Below are 26686 nucleotides of genomic sequence, written 5' to 3' on the forward strand. Positions count from 1 at the left end.
TATACTTAAAAATGTTTGAAATGGTAGATTTTATGTATATTTTACCACAATGGAAAAAAAGCTACCAAAAACTAAAACTCGAAAAGAATTTTAAAACTAGATATCTGTCTTCCAAATTATTGTTGAGTATATAAAATAAGCAAAGTAACATAGAACAAGAACAGGAAACAAGAGGGGCTTCCGTGGTGGCGCAGTGGTTAAGAATCTGCCTGCCGTCGCAGGGGACACGGGTTCAAGCCCTGGTCCAGGAAGATCCCACATGCCGTGGAGCAGCTAAGGCCATGCACCACAACTACTGAGCCCGCATGCCACGACTACTGAAGCCCGCGAGCCTAGAGCCCATGCTCCGCAACAAGAGAAGCCACTGCAATGAGAAGCCCGCGCACCACAAGGAAGAGTAGCCGCGGCTTGCCGCAACTAGAGAAAGCCCACACATAGCAACGAAGACCCAACGCAGCCAAAAAAAAAAAAACCACAAACAAACAAACAGGAAACAAGAAACTTTAAGATAGCATAAATAAGTCAGATGAATAGATTACGATGAAATGTCTTTAACTATGATAAGTAATTTTGGCGTACGTTGGCATTGTGTCATACATGCATTTAAACAAGTTCAATTACATGTATTTAACAAAAAGAGAAGAGGAGAATGAACCTTAAGAGTACAAGTGTGTTGTACCCTCCACACTCTTATCAGCATATTAGCATGAGAGAGTTTGAAATGAGAGGTGGGAAACCTCAGTTCTCGAAGTTCAGTGTCCTCATTTGACTTTTATAGTTTAAGCATCTTTTAACTTGCTTCCCTGAGTATGATTCTAGAGTTTAAGTGTTTTAAGTACAATGTGGTCTCTAAACACAAGTCAGGTGCTTCATCAGGTGCTTAGATGCAGGCACAGTGATCTGTTACAAGCCAGGGGGAAAAAGTGGACTCTGATGGATTTATTGAGCAGGCAGAATATCAATTTCAACCTTCAAGGATGATTTTGACCCTGCATGTTTTTTCACTTTTTATGCTGACTTTAAATTCCATTTAAACAAAATATATCTCTATTTGGGTGGGAAAAAAAGATATTGAAACTATATACATTTTGATCCCACTATATATTCATTTAGAAGGATCTATAACCACAGTATGCTCGAGTTTTTTGGTTTGTTTTCTGCTTACTTTTCTGAACTTTCTGCAATGACCTGGTTATTTTTTTTTTAAGGTCACAGAAGCTTTCAGCGTATGTGCATTTTTTCTTCAACGAAAAAAGTATTAAAGTTCTTACCGTGTTTCTGGCAGATACTATGCTAGGTGCTACAGTTATACGGCTGTGCAAAATAAAATAAACATGCCCCCTATGATCATGCTCAAGTGGGGAGACACATATTAACAAATAGATACAAATAAGCACATAATTACAAATGACGAGTTAGGAAAATAAAGAAGAGTTTTAAGAGAGTAAAAGGATCCAGTTTAGCTTTAGGAGCCCATGAAGGCCTTTCCAAAGAAGAAACTTCTGAGCTGAGATCTAGAGGATATAGGTAAGTTAGGCAGGCAGAGAGTGGGGAGTGAGAGTGTGCTGGCGGAAGGGAACAGAATGGGAGGAGCTCCAGAAACAGGAAAGTTGGATGCATTTGCCAAGTGAGAAGAAGGCAGTGTGGGTAGAGCAGAGCTGTGGCTAGATGTGGTTAAAGATAGATAGGTTCAAGATCATCCAGGGTTGTGTAAGCCATATTAAGGCACTTGAACTTTCTTCTAGTAGGCAGCTGTGGTTTGATTTACATTTGTACATTTTTTTCAGGCTGCTATATGGAGAATAGCTTGTGGATGGAAAGGCAGGGAGCCCAGGTGAAGGAAGGGAGGGTCAAGAAGTGGAAGTGAGGATACCAGTTAGCTGAAGGCTGTTGCAGTAATTAGTGTCAGAGATGGTAGCACCTAGGATTAGAGTGATGATGACAGAGATGGAGAGAAGTGGACACATCAACTTACTTTTAGGAAATAGTTCTTCCTGGACTTGGCAATAGAATATGGAGAGTGAGGGAGAAGGAGGTGACAAAAAAACAATTTCTAGTTTTCTAGAATAAGCAACTGGGTAAATAAAGGTGCCATTTACTGAGATGGAGAAACCTGAGGAAGAAGCAGATTTGGAGAAGATGGTCAAAATATCTGCTTTGGACATGTTAAAAATGAGATTTCTGTTCCACATCCATGTGGAGATGTTAAAGCTGCAGTTGAATGTAAACAAAGTCAGTTTACAGTTAAGTTTTATGCAAGGGCACTGTCTAGAAGGTGGCTCTGTTCATGTCATAAACATATGCCATTTTTTATGAAAACACCCAGGTGTGAAGATTCCAAATCTCCTGTTAGCGTTCTGGAGCAATAACGTTAACTCTCTTCCTGCCCGAAACGTAAATCTGCACACGTTCTGCAGCTGTGCACAGATGCAGGAAAATAAGTACACATACATTCAATGGCATAGACACATATGTGTGGCTACACTCTCTTTCAACTGCCTCTCAGCTCCAAGGAGGTTGATTCTCTTGTACATCCATGCACTGCTCTCAGGAACTTAATTATTCTTCCTTGCCTAACTCTGAACCTGACATAATCACCTCTCTTGGAGGATAAAGGGAGGTGGTGAAGAGACCCTCACGTATAGTTGTTTGTGTTGTATCATAATATATAAAACAAAAATTTTTTTTATGAGGAAGGGACATCGTTTTCTAATTTTTCCTCCAAATGCTTTAGAGGCTAGCTGTGTCCTGAATGCTAGAATCTGAAGCTCAGAAAACAGGTTCCAGCTAGTGATATCTATTTGTTGGTCATCCACATATAGTGTTCCATACATTGATGATCAATGAGTTCATCCAGGAAGAGAAGAGAACCCAGTTCTGAAACCTTGAGGAACTCCAGCATTGAGAGATTTGGTAGAAGAAAGGACACTAAGGATCTACCAAAGAGGTAGGGAGCAAATAAAAGAACGTGATGCCACGGAAGCAAAGAAAAGCTCAGTGTACATATGACCCAGAAGGCTTAATAGGATCTTTGCAATCTGTCCTGAAATAGAACTCATGACTTATTTATACTTATACTGTACAAATGAACTGATACTTACCCAGCTTTTATTGCCATACACTTTTTAGGTGCTTAGAAAATGCATGAAGTATGGAGTATCAGTTAAGAAAGAAAAGCATTGTTGTAGAAGATAATTCTATAGTTACTATAAACTCCTGTACGTCCAGAGATGTTCTTTTGCCTCTTATATGTGACATGGATAAACTTCTCTTATCAGTTCCTATATTAGTGGATTTCAGAATATTGAAATATATTTTAAAGAAAATAAAGTTACTTTCAAATCTTGTATTACTTTATCACATAAAATTTTCCTTACAATGTTTTGTCTTTTGTATTATTGTCAGATTAAGCTTCCTACAATGTAACTGATTGCAGTTCCCTTTATTAAAAAATCCTGAATGATGTTGCATTTCATGTACAGTAAAATTTACACTCTTTACCCCTGTAGCTTGGGATTCCATGCCCTGCTGAATTTTGTCCCAAACAATTCCTTTTTAATATCTCCCACCACTCTCTTTAATGTAGTCCATAATACAGTCTGACCGCAAAAGTATCGGATTTTTTTGCTTAATCTGTTTTCCTGCTTCCTGGTCTTTGCTAACGCTGTAACCTCTACCTAAAATGCCTTTGTTTCTTCCTCCCCATATTTCAAAAAGCCTACTTACTTTCCAAGGTACAAACTATTTTCTCCTCCTCTGAAAACGTTCCTGAGCCGGAAATTGTCTCCCTTCTAATTTATATGTCTCCTCTTATGTCATTTGCTTCTCCAGTATATTGTTGCAATATTGTACATTTCTGACAGCTTCAGTTTGACTCATGTCTCCTTCTGATTACCCTGTAACACTCCCATGGTAGTGCCTTTTTTATAGAAGTGGTTTAAGAGGTACAATTTTTGTCTCTCTTCAATCTGTACTTGTGTTAACTGTACTACTTTTCCATTTTTCTGTAGGATCCAATGATGCCATTGCTCCAGACTTCCCGGCTCAGGTGCTAGGCACAAGGGATGATGAGCTGGCAGACACTGTTAACATTAAACATAAAGAGGGGATCTACAGTAAGAGGGTGGTAACTAAGGCATCCTTGTCAATGGGGAAAAAAACCCTTTCAGAAAGATAATGCAGGTGACTGGATTGGCTTTGTGTATTCTGTGGCCTTTTTTTTTTCCTGTTCATCTTAAATGAGAGTGTTGTCCAGGCTTTCTTTTTTTTTCTGCTTTGTTAATGCAAACTTTTCTCCTAGCTGTTTTATTGGATATGTACAAGAAGGAAAATAAAAAATCTTTTTAAATGCTTTAGATTTTTGAAAACTGTAGACTTTATTTTCACTATGGGAAATATATTGCAACTTTTGAAATGAAATAATATCCATTTAAGTATGTTTTAACGACTAAAATTCATAGAAAATCTGGATTAAAATGCCTTGTGAATTTATCTGTCAGATGGTACAAACTAATATCTCATAGGCTGGATTCTGCAGGAAAGTGTATGGCTCACATGGTGTTTAACTTTTTAAAACTTTTGCTGCCAACATCTAAAAATAAGATTTTGGGCTTCCCTTGAGAAGTCAGAATATGTAGTTGCACTCAACTTGTATTCCTCCATGGCAGTTATCGTTGACCCTGAGGCATGGTTGTCCTCTGCAGAGAGGACATACATTCTCCTGTTTGCTTCAGTCCCCACGAGTCTCAGACTCAATCCACTTCATACATCTACCTTGTCAGTCTGGTGACTGTGGGTATTTGAGTTTTCATCCTTGCCCCTAGATATAGGCCCTGCTGTTTTATAAAAGCTTTTAATCTTTAGGAATCTGCATGATTTTTTTTCCTTTGCATCCCTGACATTGTGCTTCTTTAATTGATGCACAGTAGTATTTATTAAATGAAAATTCCCGGAGCCACTGAAAATTCTACATGTATACTTGCATGTGTTGCTTTGTTGCATTTACAGTTTTTTTATTCCTGCGCATAGCTATTAGGCAAATAGGACCTACTGATCCCGGGGCAGTATTCAAACATAGGCTGGCTCTATGTTCCAGTTTTGGCATAGTGTTAATGACTTCATGTGATGTTGTTAATGCTTTTATGAGGAAACCGAATGAAAGGCTGCTTGCTAAAGTGCACACATTTATTCTTCCAGATAACTTTTTGTTGCACTGAAAAGCATTTTGAAGTCTTTTGAAATAAGATGATAAAAGAAGCACATCTGCCAGTTAACATGGAAGCTGCCAAGTAAATAGAAAGGCAAATATTTTTGCAAAATGGAGTTCATAAATGAAAACTCTCATATACTAGCTATATACTAGTGGCAATTCGGTACATATAGATAACCCTGTGATCCCACTGTCAGACAATTGAGAAGAAGGTGGATACGGAAACATTGGCAGGGAACAAAGTGATACGCTAAGGGAACTCCGTCAGAAGTCTGCACAATGAACTTACCAAATATAACTCACCTCTAGTTTGCATTTGGTAAGGATGATGTGTGTGAAATAAAGTTGGGCTTTGTTAACTGAGGGACCCCTCTAACCTCCCACTTGTTATGGGGGTCTACTGCTACTATTATTGTTGGTCTATTTCCAGACTGCATCCTAAGGAAAAGTCCTCCTATTTCACCGTTGGAGAAGCCCAGCCTCAGAGCCTCTCACTTTAAAGGATTAAGGAGAATAGGGGGAAGATACCTGCTGGGGAAAATTGAATAGTGACTTTTGTATAATAGCTAAGTGAGCCCAGTAAATATATCAGAAGTAAAAATCTCAGTAGAAGGATTGGAATATAAAACTGAGAAAATCTGTTAGGAAACAGAACATAAAAAGAAGGGAAAAGAAAAAAAATTCAAGATTGGCCCCAAAGGGTCAACATCAAAAAACAGGTGTTCCATAGAGATAATAGAGAAGATAGAAAAAAAGGACTCAAAGGACTAGTATAGGAATAAATTCCAAAACTGAAGGATATGAATTTCCATGTTAATAGGAACTGTCATGTACATAAAATCCACACCAAGGCACATGACCTTGAAATTTCGAAACACTGGCAAGGAAAGAGATTCTGAAAGCTTCCAGAAAGAAAACAGGTACCATATAAAGAAATGCAAATTAGACTGACGTTAAGCTTTTCAAAAATAATACATGGAACTAGAAACCAAAGGAGTAATGCCTTGAAATTCTGAGGGAAAATTATTTCACTAAATAAAACGAAGGAGTAGATTTAATATTTGTTAAAGGAAAACATGGGATGGAGGAAATGGGGACAACATAAGAGAGAGGGGAAAGGAATTGCCATTGCAGTGTTGGTACAGAAGCTCTAGAACAAGATCAGATTGAGGACTGCAAGAAAAAGGTCAAGTTGATAGAATACCTTATGTAGTTGACTGTATTTAGAAGAGATTTTCAATTCTATTTACATTTATGAGGATGATGTAGGGATTGGTATATAGAAACATAGCAAATGAAGAAATAGGCAATTATTAACTCCTCAGTAAAAGCAAAACTTTGTAAAAGAAAACAAATGTGATTACAGTATACTAGTTGGTTTAACTGTGAATAATAGAAACAAAACACAATCACTGAATATTGATTTCATCATCGTGACTACTATTTACATAATATATAAACAATGAACATTAATATAGGACTAAAACTTTTCAGAAGATAGATTGAGGGAATATGGGTGTGACAGGAAAGTTCTATAAAAGGTAAATCCATATGATCCTAGAAGGAAATCAAAAAATAATTTCTGGAACTAAAAAGGATACAGCAATATAAAGCATGTTATTTGGAAACAAGGATAGTGATACTAGAAGAAATGGCTAAATAAACTGGTGGTGTTTGAAAACTGTTGATTTCTGTTATAAGTTTACTGGAACTATTTGACTTTCAAAACCATTTGTACATGTTATTTTGATTAGCTTATAGTTTATTTTCCCTTACCTCCCAAAACATGGAAGAGATGGAAAATGATATATTTGGCAAATACCAACTAAAATAAAGCTAATGGGCAATGTTAATATTGACAAAATAAAATTCCAGACCAAACAATATTAATATATATTATGAGTTTACCTTGTAAGAACAAAAGGCTCAAATATACCAATAAGATAAAATTTGAGTTTATTTTCTTTTACTCAAACTTGTATGCAGGAAAAATGACAGGAAAATATAGGTAAACCCAACAATACATACCTATCAGAAACTGAGAGACCAGGAAAGAAAATTAAAGTAGACAAGATTTAAAAATGGACTTTAAAAGTTTGACTTACTACAGAGAACTTTTCATTTTTTAAAGAACACACGGAACACTTAGAAAAATTGATGAAGCTGTTGGTTTTGAAGAACTGATGTTCAAAAAGAACAGCTTCTTTGACTACAGTGTAGCTAAATTAGGACTCAACAATAAAAACATGGAATAACAAAATGAAACAAAAATCTGTTTTATGGGTTAAGTAGTAATTGCCCCAAAATTCCTGTCCCCAGGAAACTTCAGAATGTGATGTTATTTGGAAATAGGGTCTTTGCAGATGTCATTAGTTAAAGATCTCTAGGTTATATCATCCTGGATGTAGGGTGGGCCTTAAATCCAATGATTAGTGTACTTACAAAAAGAGGAGAGGAGGCCATGTGAAGACAGGAGCAGAGATTGGAGTTATGCTGTCCAAAGCCAGGGAGCACTAGGGGTCACTAGAAGCTGGAAGAGACAAAGAAGGATTCTCCCAGATAGACTAGTTCTAAAACATGGCTTTAGAAACTAAATCCAACATTTCCAGTAACCATAGGAACAGTTAAAATAAACTTTGCCATGAAAGCCCTTATATCATGCTTGATATAGGGAGGTAGGAAGATGTAAGAACCAGGACACATGAGACATGACATTTTATCTACAACTCCTGTTTGCTTTACTGAGGGTGTAGTTTCAAATTCAGTCACCCTCTTCAGCTTCAGACTCAGATTCTTCTTCAGCATTTTTGAGCCACTCTCCAAACTTTTTCATTTGCTCAAGGATAACACTTTTCCCCTTGGCAGCATGTGCATCTTTATACCATTTCAGAATGGGTTCTTCACTCAGAACTTCAGCTTTATAAAAGAGCAGCACTATTTTCTGGAAGGCTTTCATGAAACGAATGTCGTCATAGCAATACTCCTGAATCTTCAGTAACGGAGTCAGCTCAGACTGACCTTGAGTTGTAAAGGCAGCAAGGAGAGGGCTGTATTGCTTCAAGCGCTTGATGGCTTGCTCTGCTACAAGCTCCTCTTTTTTGTTCCATTCCACGGTGCTCATTACACTGGACCATACTATTCCGATGACAACTGGTTCTGGGATGTTGTTTTTTTTCATCTCCTCCTTGATATACAAAATTTTATCCTTAAATGGATCACCACGAGACATCTGTTCTTGAAGTTCTTTCTGGAGTTCCTTACGAGCTCCTGTGGTTTGCTGATTCCAAACATACTCTGAAAGCTCTTTCAAGCCTGCCTCGGTAAAATACTTTGTGAAGTGTTCAATGCTTTGTTTATTGGCAGGAAAAAGTTCCATCAGTCTGTTATCCATGCTCACTTTCCAAAGACTTGGAGCTACTGCATTGATATCTTTTTCATTTATCCATGATTTAAAGAGCTTTACAACCAAAGCTGCTGAAACCCCTTTAACCAAATTCTCATTATAAAGGCTATTAAGAATGGATGCATTAAGTGTTCCATTAGCCAGAAGGACACCGGTCAACATAGCCAGGTTGTTCCTCTCCGACTCTGAAAAACCCTTTAAGAACAGCAGCAGCTTTTTAACCTCATCTTCAAAACCTTTCTCCAGGTATTTGTAGCACCTGATTAACTTGTTAAAAACCTGAGCAAATGCTTACATGGTCTCGAGGTCTTCTTGTGCTGCGAACACACAGACATCTGTACGCATCATGTCATCTGCCAGTGTACCGCCTGGGGCCAGCATTCCACCGGCCACCAGAATGTCAAAGAGTGTTTCTGCATATCGGCAGTAATCAAGTTTTGCTCCAGAAGCATCAAGAAACTTTGCTACTGCTTCCAAATCAGTACCAGTTTCAGTTAAGCCTTGAATAATGCAGTCTTAAAACTGAGTAGAGTCAAACCTCTCTTTTGCATCTCTTTTTCTGGTTTTAAAACGCTGGCCTGATAGCGTTGCCTTTACTGCTTTTGATTACTCATAAAAGACACCCGAATTTAAGGCGAAGAGAAAAGAGCCAGAAATCCCGGAGGTGGCGGCAACTGCGGTGGTGTCTCCTCCGCCACATGAATATTCTTTACAGCAGTTTTCGTAATAGCTCCAAACTGGCAATTACCCAGAGGCCATTATTTTTATATGTACTATGCCATTATTTTTCCAGTAGTATGAGTGAATTGTAGCATATTGCCACTGTTGAATAGTAACCAGTAAATGAGACTGAGTAAAAGACAAATATATGTTTTAACACTTAACGAATCTTACAAATATAATGTAAGAGAAGAAAGCAAGACATAAAGGCTATGTGCTGTATTATTCCATTTATATAAAGTTCAGAAATATAAGTCATTTGTTGCATTTAAAATGGGGTGTTATGCTCAGCCTGGGGGAGATTGAAAGAATGAGGGGAGAGAATGTAGGGTTCTAGGCAGATTTTTTTTTTAAAACCTGGGTACATGTTCACTTTTTACCAATTCACTGAGTTCTCTGTGCATTTTTTGATACATGTCTTCTGATACATAATGCAAAAGATTTTTTTTAAGATACTTTTTTAAAAACAACAAAAAATAAGTACTTAGAAATGAATCTCACAAAGGACATGCAAAACTAATGTAGAGAAAATGATAAAGCTTCATTGAAATATATTAAGGAAGACTTAAATAAATTCAATGAATCGCTACTCAAAATTCCAGTAGAATTTTTCATGGAACTTGACAGGCTGATTCCAAAATTTGTTGGAAAATCAAGAAGTCTATTTAAAGAATAAGGTAAGGGAACTTGCCATACCAGACATCAAAAGACTTATGTGTGTGTGTGTGTGTGTGTGTGTGTATACATATATAAAATTTATATATAATTTATATATGTATAAAATATATATATTTAAGATCTCACTTGCAAAGGAATAAACAAAGAAAAGTGGAACAACATGTTGACCCAGAAACACACCCATGAATGTGGAAACTAATATATGACACAGATGACATAAGAATCCTAAGACATAAGAAAGGGTAAACTATTCAATAGTGTTTGGGCCATTGATTATATATGTAAGAAAAAATAAAATCAGATAGATCCCTGCTGCACACTAAACAAAAATGTAGTCCAAATGATATTAAATGTAAAAAGGAAATCTTTAAGCTTTTAGAATTTAGATGACTATCCTTTGACCATGAAATAATGATTTCTTAAATAAGACACACAAAGCACAGACCACGAAGGAAAAAGAAAACAAGTGGTATTATTAAAATGAAAAATTTTGTGCACCGAAAGACATCATAAATAATTCAAAGACAAGACACAGACTGAGAGAAGATATTTGAAACTCATACAACCTACCAAGAAATTTTATAGTAATGTTCATTGTAATGCTTTTCAATATTAAAAAATTAGAAATAGCCTAAAGTGTATCAACAGGTGAAAATTGATATATTAATTCCATAGAATTCTACATAACACTAAGAATGAGTTCATTAGAGTCACTAAGAGTAAATCCCCCAATCGTAATACTGAGTGTAAAAGGCAAGTTACTTAAAGGTACACAGAGTATTCTACCCTTTATATAAAGTTTAAAGACATGCAAAACAATCCAGTACCTTGTTGACTAATACATGCAGCACTGTATAGTAAAAAGTTCAAGAACATCTTTGAGATTGACGAACTCTAAATTGAGCTTAAGGTTGCTACTGAAAAGAGAGAATGGTATCATTGAGGCTTTACACAGGGTATCATTATCATTATATCATTATATCTGTAATGTTTTATCTTATTTCTTAAGCTCTATAGTAGACACATTGGTGTTCATTATGTTGTTTTTAGTAATCTGTATTGCCTTTCTGACTGCTCTGTTGAAAAATATTCATGCTTGGAGATAGGAAGTGAATCTCTTGTCAATCCATTGTAAAAAACATAAACCATATTAACTGCTTGATAACTGTATCCTAGTTGTTGTATTGGTGATTTTTAATTTATTTACCAACATTAGTATTTTGCACTTGAGTTTTCTCATACAATAAAAAAGAAAAGAGCTGATTTTAAAAGACCAATAAGGTAGATAAATCTCTAGCAAGTATGACCAAGAAAAACAGAAAGAAAATAGAAAGCGTTAGACAAATTTAACCTCAGGAGATTTTAAAAAGTTATATGAGTATAATATATAAAATCTAGATGATATAGATGCTTTTCTAGGATTATACGAAATATCAAAATTTGCCCCCTAAGTGACAAAAATGTTGAATAGGCTTGTTCAGATGTACTTTACTACTTGGAAAGATACCTGATCTGGATTTTTTTTTTTTTTAACTGTTGCATCAAATCAGCAAAGAACAGATTTTGTTTAAAGTGATTGTACACAGAAGAATATGGAAAACTTTCCAAACCCCCCAAAACTGTCATATGTTATAAAGTCATTGAAACTGTCACAGCTTTTACATGGTTGAGCCTAAGAGATGCTTTTTTTCCTAATATATAAGGAGGTTTTTGTTTTTGTTTTTGTTTGGGGTGGAGGGGGTGGATTACTTGCTTGTGTTATCTTTTCCTTCTCCCTGGGATCAAATGACATCATTATTCCAGATGCTCAAGTTCAAGTTCTCATCACTGGGGATGAGGACCTCTCAGACAAAAACCAGAAAAAGGAGATCTACAGTAAAAGGGCAGTGACCGAGGCTGCTCGATCTGAAGAAAAAGAATCCTTGCAGAAAGACACTACAGGTAGTGGAACTGTAGAATTATCTGCCTACTGTTCTATTCTGGCCTTCTAAAATGAATATAAATAGAAAAGTATTATATATTCTTGCTCTCTTCAACCCTGCATCTTCTTCATATGTGAAATAGGATGTTAGCTGCAACTTTTGGTATACATTGGCAGGTAAAACTAACATTTTTAAAGCTCTTTGAGATATTTTTGGAGAACTTTGTGAATATTGTACACAAATTAATCTCATTGCCAGAAATTCACATAATGGACTTTTTAAAACTCTACTGATAAAAATATTTGTTGCCATGAGATACTAATTCTCTAATAAAATTGTTTTACATAGGCCTTTGTTCTTCAGGAATTTAGCTTGTTTACTTCCTAACAACCTACCCAGTTAATTTACTTCGGTAGGACTGTGCTGATTAAAAATGCCTGTAAAAGTGTGTTTAGTTTAGGATAGTTTTGGCTCTGAGAGATGAAAACAAAAACAAAATGACATTGGCTTAAAGAAGACAGAAAAGAGTATCAGGGAACAAAGCTCTTTCTCTCCTGTTGCTTCAACATTTTAGCCTCCATTCTCATGCTGTAGTTATCAGACACGTATTCCAGCCAGCAGAAAGGAAAAAAAAGGAAAAAGAAAAAAGTGTATTTCTTCCTTTAAATACTTCTCAAAAGTTAAATGTACCATTCCCCTTCCATCCTATTGGCCAGACTTATTCACACGGTCACACCAACCTATGTTGCCAGGGAGGCTGGGAAATATAATCTCTATGATGGTATGCCCAGCTAAGTCAGGTTCTATTTTAGAGGAAAAGGAAAATGGATTTCGGAGGACAGCTGGTAGTCTGCCACAAGTATAAATAAAAACATAGTTTGGAGTATAATTAGCCACTTCTCTTTTTTTGTGTATTGCTTCTTTTTCAGAAGTTATATTGTATTCTGGGCAATATAGTATTCGAAAATTTACCCGCTTTTTTGCTGTTTTTAAACGAATGCTTCAGAAAAAGTTTTGATCATGTTAATCTCCTCATCAGAAAGTTTTCATTGCCCTTGAAAATAAAAACTAGGACTTCGCTGGTGGTGCAATGGTTAAGAATCCGCCTGCCAATGCAGGGGACACGGGTTCCAGCCCTCCTGTGCTCCGCAACAAGAGAAGCCACCGCACTGAGAAGCCCGCGCCCCACAATGAAGAGTAGCCCTGCTCGCCGCAACTACAGAAAGCCCGCACGCAGCAACGAGCACCCAATGCAACCAAATAAATAAATAAATAAATACATTTATTAAAGAAAAAGAATGAAAACTAAACTTTTTGAGCCTAGTCTTTCAGAACAGTAGAATGGGCTCCCAAAGAACCTTTCAAAGGCTAATTTTTCTCCTTTCCTTACAAATTCTATAATCTAATAAATTATATACTTGCACTGTTTCTTAGATGTTCCGTTGCTTTCCTGATTCCATTTTTTTCATATGTATTCACCTTTGCCCAAAATGCTTTTCTCTTTCCATCTCAGTTTTTTGGTTTGTTTTAAACATCTTTATTGGAGTATAATTGCTTGACAATGGTGTGTTAGTTTCTGCTTTATAACAAAGTGAATCAGCTATACATATACATATATCCCCATATCTCCTCCCTCTTGCGTCTCCCTCCCACCCTCCCTATCCCACCCCTCTAGGTGGTCACACCGCACTGAGCTGATCTCCCTGTGCTATGCGGCTGCTTCCCACTAACTATCTATTTTACATTTGGTAGTATATGAGTCCATGCCACTCTCTCACTTCGTCCCAGCTTCCCCTTCCCGCTCCCCGTGTCCTCACGTCTGTTCTCTACGTCTGCGTCTTTATTCCTGTCCTGCATCCATCTCACTGTTTATCCAGTGTAACTCTCTTCTCACACTAGTAGATGCTTGAGAGGTATTTTAAAATAATTTTTGTCAGCTTCCTGTCTGAATCTTGATTTCCCTCTCTTAGGTTCCAGTGCTGCTGCTGCTTCAGAGCAGTCAGCTCAACTACAAGACACGAAGATTGATAATCTACCAGACACTAAAGCCATTAAACAGAAAGGGGAGATCCACAGTAAGAGGACAGTTCCTAAGGAAGCCTGGCCCGAAGAGGAGAAATCCTTGCAAATAGATATTGCAGGTAATGGGGAGTGGGGTAGGGGGTGTGAGAGAGAGAGAGCATGCACACGCAAACGCCTGTGTCTACGTGTTTCCACTTAATTCTGATGAGACTATAGTCTCACAATTTAAACAGAGTTCCATCTTTTTAGTTTTTGCTTTCTTATGCATATCACTTCAGTGCTTCTTTGTCTGTGTGGATGTATGTATTTATTTGTAAGATAATTGTTACTTCTGGGAAAAGACACTGGCAATTTAGAAACAAAATTACAATTAAATACCCAAGGCTGATAGTATTAGAAGTGAAGTACCATGTCTCAACACTGAAACAGGGGAGGGAAAGCTTAAGGCATTCCAGATGACTGTGACAAAGACAGAAAGAATCTCAATACAAACTTTTAAAAAATTACAATAAAAAAGACCCAAGATCAAATCTATTTATGTTTACCCATGGCCCCCTTTTTCTAATAACATAAAAGAAAAGTGTATAGGACACAAGCCGTTACTAGCTAGCTGTCAAACTTTATGTCTTAGAGGAATATAGAACAGTATCCAGATAAGCAAAGAAAGGAGTCAAGAAGCTAATCTAGCGATACTGTATTTTGAAAATAGTCCTCGTGCAGCTGCTAACATCAAGAAAGTATTAGATGGATTTTTTTCCATAAGGCCACCAAGACTACACAGTGGGAAAAGAATAGTCTCTTCAACAAATGGTGTTGGAAAACTGGATATCCACATGCAGAAGAATTAATTTGGACCATTACCTTTTACCATATACAAAATTAACTCAAAATGGATCAAAGATCCAAACAGAAGAGCTAAAATTATAAAACTCTTAGAAGAAAACATGGGGGGAAAGCTTCATGACATTGGATTTGGCAATGATTTCGTGGATATGACACCAACAGTATAGGCAACAAAAGCAAAAATAAATAAATTATACTATATCAGAATTTAAAACTCTGCTTCAAAGGACACAATCAACAGAGTTAAAAGACAACCTGTGGAATAGGAGAAAATATTTGCAAATCATGATAAGTGATCAATATCCAGATTATATATGGAACTTCTAAAAGTCAACAACAAAGAAACCCAATTTAGAAATGGGTAAAGGACTCGAATAGACAATTCTCCAGGGAGTATATATGAATGGCCAACAAGTATATGAAAAGATGCTTAATATCACTAATCATCAAAGAAATGCAAATCAAAACCACAATGAGATACTACTGCACACCTATTAGGATGGGTAGTATCAAAAGAACAGAAAATAACAATTGTTGGCAAGGATGCAGAGAAATTGGATCCCTTGTGCACTGCTGGTGGAAATATAAAATGGCACAGCCATTATGGAAAACAGTATGGAGGTTCCTAAAAAAATAAAAATAGAATGACGATATGATACAGCAATCCCACTTCTGGGTGTATATCCAAAGGAATTCAAAGCAGGAGCTCAGAGATATCTGCACACCCATGTTCATTGCAGCATTACTCACAATAATCAAGATACGTCCATCAGCAGATGAATGGATAAATAGAATGTGATATGTATACAATAGAATGTTATGCAGCCTTAAAAGAAGAAAATCCTGTCACATGCTATAACATAGGTGAATCACAAGGACCTTGTGCTGAGTGAAATAAGCCAGTCACAAAAAGATAAGCACTGTATATTCCACCTACATGAAGTCTCTGAAATAGTGAAACTCATAGAAACAAAGTAGAAAAGTGGCTGCCAACGGCTGGGGAGAGAAAGGAGGGGGAGTTCATGTTTATTGGGTATAGAGTTTCAGTGTTGCAAGATGAAGATGTTCTAGAGATCTGTTGTGCAACAGTGTGAACATACTTAACACTGCTGAACTGTATGCTTAAAAATTGGTTAAGATGGTAAATTTAATCTTCTGTGTTTATCACACACAAAAAAGAATGTGTAAGATGAAAAAACAACATTGCAACTCTGCAGTGGGTAGTCTAGGAGACATAGCTTGGAAAAGAAAGATGGAAATATAACCTGCAGAAGCATACTGTAGCCCAGGCCGCACAGAGGAGGTGAGCGGCGGGCGGGCGAGCGAGAGAAACTTCATCTGCAGCTCCCTATCGCTCCCCATTCCTCACGTTACCGCCTGAACCATCCCCCCACCCCCCACCCCCCACCCCCGTCTGTGGAAAAATTGTCTTCCATGACACTGGTCCCTGGTGGCAAAAAGGTTGGGGACCGCTGCCCTAGAGGACCCTCAAGGAGAAATGGATAATACAGAACACTAGAGAGCTTGAACACACATACTTAGCCCATGACAGACCATAGAAATGAAATTAAAAACAACAAGAAAAGCAGAGTTAGAGAAACATCTGGAAATAATGAGGTTGATGTGTATAAATGTTTGTATGCTTTTAAAAAACAACCTTTCAAATGCTCATAGAACTTTTTTTTTTCAAACAGCTTTTTTAATATGTAATGCACATATATAATTCTCCCACTTAAAGTGTACCATTTAATGATTTTTACCCTATTCACAGATATGTGCAACCATCAACACAGTTGACTTTAGAACATTTTTATCGCCTCAGAAAGAAACCCTATACCCCTTAGCTATCACCCCTCTATTTCCTCATCACCCACCTCCCCCCAAGCACTAAGTCAACCACTGATCTACTTTGTCTCTATTATAAATTTTCCTATTCTAGACCTTAATACAAATGGAATCATTTAATGTGTGGACTTTTGTGACTGGCTCCTTTTAACTCAGCATGATGTTTTTGGGTTCATCCAAGTTAGGGCTTGTATCATTATTTTATTCCTTCTAATGGCTCAATAATATTTCATCGTATGTATGTATCACAGTCTGTTTATCTGTTTGTTGATGGACATTTGGTTGTTTCCACCTTTTGGCTACTATGAATAATGCTTTTATAAAATAATGATTTTATATTTATAAAATATAAATGCTTTTCTCTTCATGTACAGGTTTTTATATGGACAGTATGTTTTCATTTGTCTTGGGTATGTACCCAGGAATGGAGTTCCTAGATCATGGGATAACTTTATATTTCATCATCTGAGGAGTTGTCAGACTGTTTGCCAAAGTGGCTGCACCATTTTACATTCCCAGGAGCAATGTATGAGGATTTCAATTTCTCTACAAACTCAGCAACACTTATTATCTGACTTTTTCATTGGATCTATTCTAGTGGATGTGAATTTGTATCTCATTTTGCTTTTGATTTGCATTTGCCTCATGATTATGATGTTGAACATCTTTCTGTGTGCTTATTGGCCAGTTGTGTGTTATCCTTGGAGAAATGTGTATTCAGATCCTGGCCTGGTTTTTATTTGGACTATTTCTCTTTTTTATTGAGTTTTAAGAGTTCTATGTATTCTAGATACACATTCTTATCAAAATTTTGATTTTGATATATTCTCCCATTCGGTGAGTTAAAATTGGGAAGTATGAGTCCTCCAACATTACCTTATTTTTCATGATTGTCTTGGCTATTCTGGGTCCTTGACAATTCCATATGCTTGCAAAATTTCTACTAAGAAATCAGCCAGGATTCTGATAGGGATTGTGTTGAATCTGTGATCACTTTGGTGAGAATTGCTTTCTTAACAGTAAGTCCGTGGACTTGGGATGTTTGATTTAGATAGATATTTATTGATTTAGATATTTATTTAGTCTTTAATTTCTTGCAGTCATTTTTTGTAGCTTTCAGAGTAGAAGTTTTTCTCTTCTTATGGTAAATTTACATTAATATTTTAATTTTTTTGAGGCTGTTGTGAACAGAATGGTTTCCTTTTGCTTTTCTTTTTGTTTTTGGCTGTGCTGCTTGACTTGAGGGATCTTAGTTCCCCAACCAGGGATCTAACTTATGCCCTCTTGCAGTGGAATTGCAGAGTCCTAACCACTGGACTGCCAGAGAATTCCCCCAGAATGGTTTTCTTAATTTCATTTTCAGTTTGTTAATTGCAAGTATATCATAATACAATTGATTTTTTTAATATTTAACTTTTATCCTGCAACGATGCTGAACTCGTTTATTAGTTCTAAATGGTGAATGGGATTGTTTGCTTAATTTGTCTTTCTTAGCTTTCGTTGTTAGTATGTAGAAATGCAGCAGATTTCTGTGTATTAATTTCATATCCTGAAACTTTAGCGAATTCACTGATGAGCTCTAGTAGTTTTCTGGTAGCAGCTTTAGGATTTTATAGTATCATGTCATCTGTAAAAACTGACAGTTTTACTTCTTCTTTTCCAATTTGGATTCGTTTTATTTCTTTTTCTTCTCTGCTTGCCGTGACTAGGACCTTCAAAACTATGTTGAAAAAAAGTGGCGAGAGTGGACATCCTTGTCTTGTTCCTGATCTTAGGGGAAATGCTTTCAGCTTTTCACCATTGAGTATAATGTTAGCTGTGGGTTTGTCATATATGGCCTTTATTGTGTTGAGGTATGTTCTCTCTGTGCCCACTTTCTAGAGAGTTTTTATCATAAATGTGTGTTGAAATTTGTCAAAAGCTTTTTCTGCATCTATTGAGATGATCATATGGTATTTTTTTTTAATAAATTTATTTTATTTATTTATTTTTGGCTGTGTTGGGTCTTCATTACTGTGTGTGGGCTTTCTCTAGTTGCAACGAGCGGGGGCTACTCTTTGTTTCGGTGTGCGGGCTTCTCATTGCGGTGGCTTCTCTTTGTTGTGGAGCACAGGCTCTAGGCGCACAGGCTTCAGTAGTTGTAGCACGCGGGCTCAGTAGTTGTGGCTCACAGGCTCTAGAGCACAGGCTCAGCAGTTGTGGCACACGGGCTTAGTTGCTTCACGGCATGTGGGATCTTCCGGGACCAGGGCTCGAATCCGTGTCCCCTGCAATGGCAGGCAGATTCTTAACCACGGTGCCACCAGGGAAGCCCCTTTTTTTTCTTGATGAGTCTTCCTAAAGGTTTATCAATTTTGTTTATATTTTCAAAGAGCCAGCTTTTAGTTTCATTGATCTTTCCTATTGTTTTTCTAGTCTCTATTTCATTTATTTCTGCTCTGATATTTATGATTTCTTTCCTTCTACTAACTTTGGTTTTTATTTATTCTTCTTTCTCTACTTGCTTTAGATGTAAGTTTAGGTTGTTAATTTGAGATTTTTCTTGTTTCCTGAGGTAAGCCTGTATCACTATAAACTTCCCTCTTAGAACTGCTCTGTCTGCGTGCCATAGGTCTTGGATCATCGTGCTTTCGTTTTCATTTGTCTCTAGGTAGTTTTTGATTTCCTCTTTGATTTCTTCAGTGATCCATTGGTTGTTTAGTAGCATATTGTTTAGCCTCCACGTGTGTGTGGTTTTTGCAGTTTTTTTTTTCTTGTAGGTGATTTCTAGTTCCATAGAGTTGTGGTTGGAAAAGAAGCTTGATATGATTTCAGTTTTCTTACATTTACCAAGGCGTGTTTTGTGGCCTAACATGTGATCTATCCTGGAGAATGTTCCATGTGCACTTGAAAAGAATGTGTATTCTGCTGCTTTTGGGTGGAATGCTCTATAAATATCAGTGAAGTCCCTTTGGTCTAATGTGTTATTTAAGGCCTGTGTTTCCCTATTGATTTTCTCTCTGGATGATCTGTCCATTGATGTAAATCGGGTGTTAAAGTCCTTACTATTATTGTGCTGCTGTTGATTTCTCCTTTTATGTCTATTAATATTTTGCCTTATGTATTCAGGTGCTCCTATGTTGGGTGCATATATATTTACAGTTGTTATATCTTCTTCTTGGATTGATCCCTTGATCATTCTGTAGTGTCCTTCTTTGTCTCCTGTGACAGTTTTTATTTTAAAGTTGATTTCATCTAATATAACTATTGCTACTCTGGCTTTCTTTCGATTTTCATTTGTGTGGACTACCTTTTCCATCCCCTCACTTTTAGTCTGTATGTGTCTCTAGATCTGTAGTGAGTCTCTTGTAGGCAGCAAATACACGGGTCTTGTTTTTGTATCCATTCAGCCAGTTTGTGTCTTTTGGTTGGAGCATTCAGTCTGTTTACATTTAAGGTAATTATCGATACGTATGTTCGTACTGTCATTTTGTTAATTGTTTTGGATTTGTTTCTGTAGGTCTTTTTTTCCCCCTTCTTTTGTTCTCTTCTCTTGTGATTTGATGACTATCTTCAGTGTTATGTTTAGATTCCTTTTTTGTGTATGTGTGTATCTGCTACAGATTTTTGGCTTGTGGTTACCTTGAGGTTATTGTATAGCAGTCTCTGTATATATATGGTGATTCTTCTAAATTGCTGATGTCTTACTTTCAAATGCATTTGCAGTTACCCTCCATGTGTACTCTCCTCCCCTCATGATTACTGTTTTTTATGTCATGTTTTACATCAAATTGTTTTGTGTATCCCTTAACTGCTTATCGTGGATACAGATGATTTTACTACTTTCGTCTTTTAATCTTCCTGCTAGCTTTGTTTGTGAATGATTTCCTACCTTTACTGTATGTTTACTGGTGAGCTTTTTTGTTCCATAGTTTTCTTATATCTAGTTGTGGCCTTTTCTTTTGCACCTGGAGAAGTTCCTTTAACATTTGTTGTAAAGCTGGTTTAGTGGTGCTGAATTCTTTTAGCCTTTGCTTGTCTATACAGCTTTTGATTTCTCTGTCAAATCTGAACAAGAGCCTTGCTGAGTAGAGTATTCTTGGATGTAGGTTCTTCCCTTTCATCACTTTACATATATCATGCCAGTCCCTTCCGACCTGCAGAGTGCCTGCTGAAAAGTCAGCTGACAGTCTTATGGGAGTTCCTTTGTATGTTGTTTGTTGCTTTCCCCTTGCTGCTTTTAGTATTCTCTGTATCTTTAATTTTTGACATTTTGATTACAGCGTGTCTTGGTGTGCTCCTCTTTGGGTTATCCTGTATGGGATTTTCTGCGCTTCTTGGACTTGGATGACTATTTCCTTTCCCAGGTTAGGGAGGTTTTCAGCTATTATCTCTTCAAATATTTTCCTGAGCTCTTTCTTTCAAGTATTTTCCCGAGCTCTTTCTCTCTTCTTCTGGGACCCCTGTAGTGTGAATATTAGTGCTCTTGATGTTGTCTCAGAGATCTTTTAAACCGTTCTCATTTTTTTTTAACCTTTTTTCTGTTCAGTGGCAGTGATTTCCACTACTCTGTCTTCCAGCTCACTGATCCATTCTTCTGAATCCTTTAGTCTACTTTGATTCCTTGCACTGTATTTTTCATTTCAGTTATTGTATTCTTCATCTCTGGTTGTTCTTTATATTTTCTAACTCTTTTCTTAAAACTTATGACTTCTCGTTCTGTGCATCCATTCTCCTCCTGAGTTCTTTAATCATCTGTATGATCATTACTCTGAACTATTTCTTGGGTAGATTGCCTATTTCCACTTCACTTAGTTCTTCTTCTGGGATTTTATCTTGTTCCTTCATTTGAAACATATTGCTCTGCCATCTCATTTTGTCAATAAGTTGCTATTTGTATTTTTATGTATGTAGTAGGTAAGTTACATCTGTCAACCTTGGAGAAGTGGCCCTCTGTAGGAGGCGTCCTGTGCACTTCAGCAGCGCACTCCCCTCTCGTTACCCAAGCTGTGTTCTCTGGGGGTTCACCCTAAGAGGGCTACTTGGGCCTTCTGTTGTGGTGGGCTAACTATGTGGGCAGTCTGGTAGGCCCCTAGTCTGGTTGGTTGCCAGGTCCTGCCTTGTGTGGATGCTGCTGGCTGCTGCTTAGCAGGGCCTGGTCACAACGTGGCTGGTTGCAGAATGCTAGGGGCCCCGGGGCTAATGCTGGCTCACTGGTGGGTGGAGTCAGGGTCCTGAAGACCCTAGGGTTGTTGCCTACCCACTGGTAGTTGAAGCCAGATCATGGGGTTAGTGCTGGTCTACTGGCAGGCAGAGCTGGTCCCTGGGTCCAGCTGCAGGGTCCTGGGATCCCAGAGCTCATTTCAAATTGTCGAGGGGGTGGTGTCGCTTCCTGACACAGTTGGGTACAGGGTCTGGAGTGTCCTGAAGGTTTCCTTGGCCTGCTAGTGGGCCAGTCCAAGGCCCAGCTGGTCCCAGGGTAGGCTCTGGCCTGCATTGAGGAATCATAGTTTTCTTGCTTTGGGTGCCTGCATCCTGGTGAATGAGACTGGTCTAGAAGCTTGGCCTGGCTTCCTGGTGGGAGAGTCCTGTGCCTGTCTACTGGTGGGTGGTGCTGGGTCTTGGCCCTCTGGTGGGCTGGGCCATGTCTAGGGGCTAGTCCAAAGGCAGCTGTGAGCTTTTTTGTCTTTAGGCAGCCTGTCTGCTAATGGGTGGAGCTGTGCCCTGACCCAGTTAGTTCTTTGGCCTGAGGCGTCCCAGCACGGTTGCCTGCAGGCTGTTGGGTGGGGACAGGTTTTGGAGCTAATGAGCCAATATGTCATCCACCAACAGTATTCCCCAATATGTCTGCCACCAGTGTCTATGTCCCCAGGGTGAGCCGCAGCCACCCTTCCCCAACCCCTGCCACTCCAGGAGACTCTCCAAGACCAGCAGGTAGGTCTGGCCCAGGCTCCTATCAAATTACTTCTTTGGCCCTGTGTCCCAGGGTATATGAGATTTCATGTGCACCCTTTAAGGGTGATATCTCTATTTTCCCCAGTCCTGTGGGGCTCCTGCAATTAAGCCTTTCTGGCCTTCAAAGCCAAATGCTCTGTGGGCTCATCTCAACAATGCCAGACCCCCAACCTGGGAGAACCTCTGTAATATATTTACTCTCCAGTTTTCGTTGCCTACATAGGGGTTATGGAATTTGATTATATTGTGAGTCTCCCCCTACTACTGGTTTTGTTGCGGTTCCTTCTTTATGTCTTTTGGTGTAGGAGATCTTTTCTGGTGGGTTCCAGTGTTTTGTGTGTGTGTGTGTGTTTTTTAATGGTTGCTCTGCGGATAGTTGTGATTTTGGTGTGCTTGTGAGAGGAGGTGAGCTCAAGGTCTTTTTACTCTGCCATCTTGCCCACTTTCCTCTATACCACATTTTCTTTTTTTGTTTGTTTTCTTTTAATTTTTATTGGAGTATAGTTGCTTTACAGTGTTGTGTTAGTTTCTACTGTACAGCAAGGTGAACCAGCTATACGTGTATATATATATATATGTATATATATATATATATATATATATATATATATATATATATCCCCTCTTTTTTGGATTTCCTTCCCATTTAGGTCACCACAGAGCATTGAGTAGAATTCCCTGTGCTATATACAGTAGGTTCTCATCAGTTATCTATTTTATACATAGTATCAATAGTGTATATATGTCAGTCCCAATCTCCCAATTCCTGCCACCCCCCATACCACACTTTCCTTATCTATTCATCCATCAGTGGACACTTAGGTGGTTTCCATGTCTTGGCTATTTTAAATAATGCTGCAGTGAGCACAGATATACGAATATCTCTCCAAGACCAAGCTTTCAATTGTTTTGTGTATAGACCCAGAAGCAGAATTGCTGGGTCATATGGTAGTTGCGTTTTAACTCTTTGGGTAACCTCCATACTGATTTCCATAGTGGCAACACCAATTACATTCTCACTAACAGTGCACAGGAAAAGGAACCTTTAGCTCCATATCCTCACTAATGCTTGTTATTTCTTGTCTTTTTGATGATAGCCATTCTAACAGGTGTGAGGTGATATCTCAGTGTGGTTTTGGTTTACATTTCCCTGATGATTATTGGTGCTGAGCATCTTTTCCTGTATTTGTTAGCCATTCGTATGTCTTCTTTACAAAAATGTCTATTAAGATCCTGTGCCCATTTTTTAATGGGGTTGTTTGTTTGTTTGTTTTTATTTGAGTTGAATTCTTTGTCTATTTTGGATGTTAACCCCTTGTCAGATATGTCATTTGCAAATATCTTCTTCCATTCAGTAGTCTGATGGTTTCTTTTGCTGTGCAGAAGCCTTTCAGTTGGATGTACTCCTACTATTTACTTTTGCTTTTGTTGTCTTTGCTTTTGGTGTCAAATTCAAAAAATTATTGCTAACACCAGTGTCGAAGCTCTTACTGCCTATGTTTTCTTCTAGGAATTTTATGGTTTCAGACCTTACACTTAAATCTTCAATCCATTTAGAATTGATTTTTGTGTATGGTGTAAGATAATGCTTCAGTTTCATTCTTTTGCATGGGGCTATTGAGTTTTCCCAGTACCATTTATTGAAGAGACTATCCTTTCCCCATTGTATATTCTTGGCTGCTTTGTCATAAGGTAATTGACCTTACATGTGTGAGTTTATTTCTGGTCTCTCTATTCTTTTCCATTGACCTACATGTCTGTTTTTATGTCAGTACTATACCATTTTGATTACTGTAGCTTTGTAATATAGTTTGAAATCAGGAAGTGTGATGCCTACAGTTTTCTTCTACTTTTTTAAGATTGCTTTGGCTATTTGGAGTCTTTTGTGGTTACATACAAATTTTAGGATTGTTCAATTTTTGTGAAAAATGCCATTGGAATTTTGATAGGGATTGCATTGAATCTGTAGATTGTTTTGAGTAGTATGGACATTTTAACAATATGAATTCTTCCAATCTGTGAGCACAGAATATTTTCCCATTTGTTCATGTCTTTTTCAGCTTTTTTCATCAATGTTTTCAGTATACAGGTCTTTTACCTCCTTGGTTAAATGTATTCCTAGGTATTTTATTCTTTCGATGCAATTATGAACAGGATTGTTTTCATTTCTTTTTCTGGTAGTTTATTATTAATGTATAGAAATGCAACAGATTTTTGTCTGTTACATAATTTTGTATACTGCAACTTTACTGAATGTTTTAGTTGTAACAGTTTTTTTGGTGGCGTCTTTAGGGTTTTCTATATCTAAAACCATGTCATTTTCACATAGTGACAATTTTGCTTCTCTTCTGATTTGGGTGCCTTTTGTTTCTTTTTCTTGCCTAATTGCTCTGGCTAGAACTTCCAATACTGTGTTCAATAAACGTGATGCCGGTGGATATCCTTGTCTTGTTCCTGATCTTAGAGGAAATGCTTTCCATTTTTCACCATTGAGTATGTTAGCTATGGTCTTGTCAGAAATGGTCGCTGAGCTATGTTTCCTGTATACCTACTTTGTTGAGAGTTTTTATCATGAATGGATTTTGAGTTTTCTCAAATGCTTTTTCTACATCTATTGATTATATGAATTTTGTCCTTTATTTGGTTAGTGTCATGCACCACATTGATTGATTTGTAAGATGTTGAACCATCCTTGCATTCCTGGAATAAATCCCACTTAATCATAGTGTATAATCCATTTAATATATTATTGAATTTGGTGTGCTAATGTTTTGTTTGGTTTCTTTTTGCATCTATGTTCATCAGGGATATTGGCTTGTAATTTTCTTGTAGTGTATCTACACTGGGTATCTAGGTAACGTCTGGATAACAGGGTAATGTGGGCCTTATAAAATAAGTTTGGAAGTGTTCTCTCCTGTTCTGTTTATTGGAAGAGTTTGAGAATCTTTCCTATTAATTCTTCCTTAAATGTTCGGTAGAATTCAGCAGTGAAGCCACCTGGTTCTGGACTTTTGTTCATTGGGAGGTTTGGGAGTCTTTTTATCCTTTAGATATAAAAGCAGACTCCATGTATCCCACTATATTTGGGGGAAATTGTCTTAGGGATTCCCAGAGTATTTAGTGAAAATTCTGATTACCAATAATCTATAGAGAAGGTAAAATGGATCCCATAGTTACAAGTGATACTGTGTTTCATATGTATGTCTGTTTCTTCCATGACTTAGAACTCTAAGAATGTGTATGGAAACTGAATTAACGTTTACAATTATGGTTTATAGTTGTTAAGATGTTCTACATCTTAAAATGCCTATTTTGATATAGAATGACTGTCAAAATGTGAAGATGGAAGATGGTAAATTATATTAGGTGTATTTTACCACAATAAATAAAATGGAGGGGGTGTGAAGATGGTTCAGAAAAAAGAATTTTTCAAGGCTCTAAAACATATAAAGAGTTGGAGTTTTAAAAATTCCATCCATTTAATTACTGATGATAAAAATAAAGTCTCAGGTTTCTTAGCTGAAAATGAGATTAATAATACCTCTCTCTCAGTTTGATAAGAGGGGAAAAAAACAGATATAGAGCATATATCATAATAGCCCACACATAGCAAGCAGTAATACATAGCAGCTGCTGTTACAATCCCAAGAACCTAAATGCCCTCCTCAAGGTCATACAGCCAGTCTGTGGCAGAATCCAGCCCAGAATCTGGGTCTTTTGATCCGGAGTCTCTTAAACTATTACCATGCCAATCTGGCCACTAGGCACAAGGCATGAATCCTTTGTCCAGGCAGTGAATTTTCTGAATCTTTATATAGACCATTCTTTCCTTCAGTCTTCGTTTTGTATCTAAAGAATTAAATGTGAATACTATTTCTAAAGGGAATGCAAATATTTTGAAAGTCCTTCAAAATCTTTTTTTTTTTTTTCGCCTTTTCAGAGTCCAGATGTCATTCAGAATTTGAAAATACCACCCATTCTGTCTTCAGGTCAGCTAAGTTTTACTTTCATCATCCAGTGCACCTACCAAGTGATCAAGATTTTTGCCATGAATCCTTAGGAAGAAGAGTTTTCCTGAGGCATTCTTGGAAAGATTCCTTTCAGCATCAT

At 37.4% G+C, this 26686-nt stretch overlaps 1 protein-coding gene and 1 long non-coding RNA gene across 4 annotated transcripts in view; one reads left to right on the forward strand and one right to left on the reverse strand.

Annotated features, from left to right (window-relative positions):
- The window catches only part of LOC130709382 (eIF5-mimic protein 2-like), a 39733-nt gene extending 29763 nt beyond the window's left edge, over positions 1 to 9970 (reverse strand). For 2 of the 3 annotated variants that reach the window (XM_057558223.1, XM_057558224.1), the window contains exon 1: positions 7652 to 9970. In XM_057558223.1, coding sequence (XP_057414206.1) covers positions 7971 to 8774 — 804 coding nt within the window. In that variant the 5' untranslated portion in view covers positions 8775 to 9970 and the 3' untranslated portion in view covers positions 7652 to 7970. The remainder of the gene's footprint in view (positions 1 to 7651) is intronic. The other variant, XM_057558225.1, reaches the window with a different exon arrangement.
- Positions 4111 to 26686, forward strand: LOC130709387 (uncharacterized). Its single transcript, XR_009009921.1, has 4 exons — positions 4111 to 4182; positions 11814 to 11951; positions 13903 to 14073; positions 26517 to 26686. It is a non-coding gene; the product is annotated as an uncharacterized LOC130709387 (long non-coding RNA).

Source organism: Balaenoptera acutorostrata, chromosome 12 (assembly GCF_949987535.1).
Source record: "Balaenoptera acutorostrata chromosome 12, mBalAcu1.1, whole genome shotgun sequence".
NCBI classification, from domain to species: Eukaryota; Metazoa; Chordata; class Mammalia; order Artiodactyla; family Balaenopteridae; genus Balaenoptera; species Balaenoptera acutorostrata.